The 1,971-nt window shown below is 35.2% G+C and overlaps 1 protein-coding gene across 1 annotated transcript; it reads right to left on the reverse strand.

The window, feature by feature from the left end:
- Positions 1-720: 720 nt before the first annotated feature.
- LOC101658421 (olfactory receptor 6K3-like) lies at positions 721-1,674 on the reverse strand. The gene has a single exon (XM_004714798.2). The coding sequence runs from the start codon at positions 1,666-1,668 to the stop codon at positions 721-723; it is 948 nt and encodes a 315-aa protein (XP_004714855.1). The 5' UTR covers positions 1,669-1,674.
- Between the last annotated feature and the right edge of the window lie 297 nt (positions 1,675-1,971).

The raw sequence follows: 1,971 nt of genomic DNA on the forward strand, positions 1-1,971 counted from the left end.
ATTCCGTTTTCCCATAATATTTTTGTAGACCCCTTTTATATCTTTATGTAATTGATATATTTAATTTTCTTGGTCCCAAGGCTAAAATTTATATCTATTTAATTGTCAAACTCCCAAAAGTGTTAGCTATGTTATTTTCAGAGCAATGAAATATAACTCATAAAGGAGTTGACAATAACAGCAAATCACAAGCATCAAAAAGTCAATAGTTTAATATATCAATGTCATTGTAATATATTAGAAGATAATATATACAAAGATATAATTTGTGAACAAAATATTAGGCAGCCAAAGCTCTTACCTAAGCTAAAACCTTATATGCATTTTATGAATCTTTTGAAAATAAATATATTGCCAAAACAACATTGTAAATATAGAATGAAATATTAGATAGGCAAAGTACATAGAAACACAAGTAATACATACAATGACCCTTTAACCAAGTATAGTTTATTCATTTGGAGATAATTTCACACTATTTGGCATTACAAAATGAAGAAAATAGTCCCATTATAGTTTGTAAACAGACTATAATGTCCATAGTTTGTTTAAGGTCCAAGAGATTTCCTCTGTCAGATCATATATTAGGAACATGAAAGTTAATATCTGATTGACAACATGTAAACAAAACAAGCATAATAATTTTAATAATGTATTTATTAATATATTAAATTTATATAGATGCTGAGATCTCCTGGAAGAGATGTGTGTGAGCTCCATTTAACTTCTAGAGACATTGAGCAACTTTTGAGAACAGAGGATTTTCTTAATGGCATCTTTCATGTCTTTGTTCCTCAGACTATAGATTATAGGGTTGAAAAATGGAGCAAGGACAGCAAACATCAGTGCAATGGCCTTGTCCAGTAGTGGTGGGAAAGTGACAGAGAAGCGCAAATACATGAGAGCTACACTGCCAAAAAAGAGCAAGAAAATTGTAATGTGGGCTGCACAAGTGGAGAATGCCTTCTGACGGCTCTCACCTGATGGAATCTTCAGGATCACAGTGATGATTCGTAAATAGGAAAGGGTGATGATGGAGACAGAGGTCAGGATAGAAATAGCATGGATTATATCCTCAATAATAATCATGGATGTGTCTGTACATGCCAAGTTCAGCACAGGTTCAAAGTCACAGAAGAGTTGATGGATTTGGTTAGGGCCACAGAAGGGAAGGGTGGAAATCCACACGATCTCTGGCAGTAACATAAGGAATCCAAAGATGCATGAGCCAGTGGAGAGCTGACTGCACAGCCGAGGGGTCATAATCACTGCATAACGGAGGGGGTTGCATATGGCAACATACCTGTCGATAGCCATCACTGTTAAGACTAGGGCTTCTGTGACCCCAAGTGAATGGAAGAAATACATCTGCAGAAGGCAGCCAATGAAGGAGATGGTCTTCTGTTCACTGATTAAGTTGGAGAGCATCTTTGGAATGGTCACTGTTGTGTACCAAATCTCCAGGAAGGAGAAGACACTGATAAAATTGTACATGGGATTATGGAGACGAGTATCTAGCCGGACAGCAAAGAAGATCATAAAATTTCCAACAATGATGAATACATAAATAAAGAATAAAGGGATGAAGAATAAAAGGCCACCATTATCAAATTGAGGGAAATCAGAGAAATGAAATTCAGTCACCATACTATGATTCTCTTGATCCATGTTTTCAGATGTTTCATTTGTTGGCTGATGGAATCAAATGCAAACAGTCATGCTTCAAAGGTGAACTAGAAACTTCCTCTCTGCCTATTCAACAGCTCTGAAATAAAGTTGATTAAATTAAATATTCTAAAACATACTACACGTATTGCTTTGTTTTAATTTGCAAATTTTAAAGTATTGTTTTGCTTTGCAAATTTTAAAGTGATATTGGCAACTAGTTTGGGTAAGTATTTCATATTCTGGTAAATGTTGAAGGAATGGGCAGTGTCAATGGTGGTGTCTAAAGGGGACAACAGGAATAGA

The sequence above is a fragment of the Echinops telfairi genome, unplaced genomic scaffold, assembly GCF_000313985.2.
Source record: "Echinops telfairi isolate 266 unplaced genomic scaffold, ASM31398v2 ScPeMD7_7425;HRSCAF=8463, whole genome shotgun sequence".
Classification (NCBI taxonomy): Eukaryota; Metazoa; Chordata; class Mammalia; order Afrosoricida; family Tenrecidae; genus Echinops; species Echinops telfairi.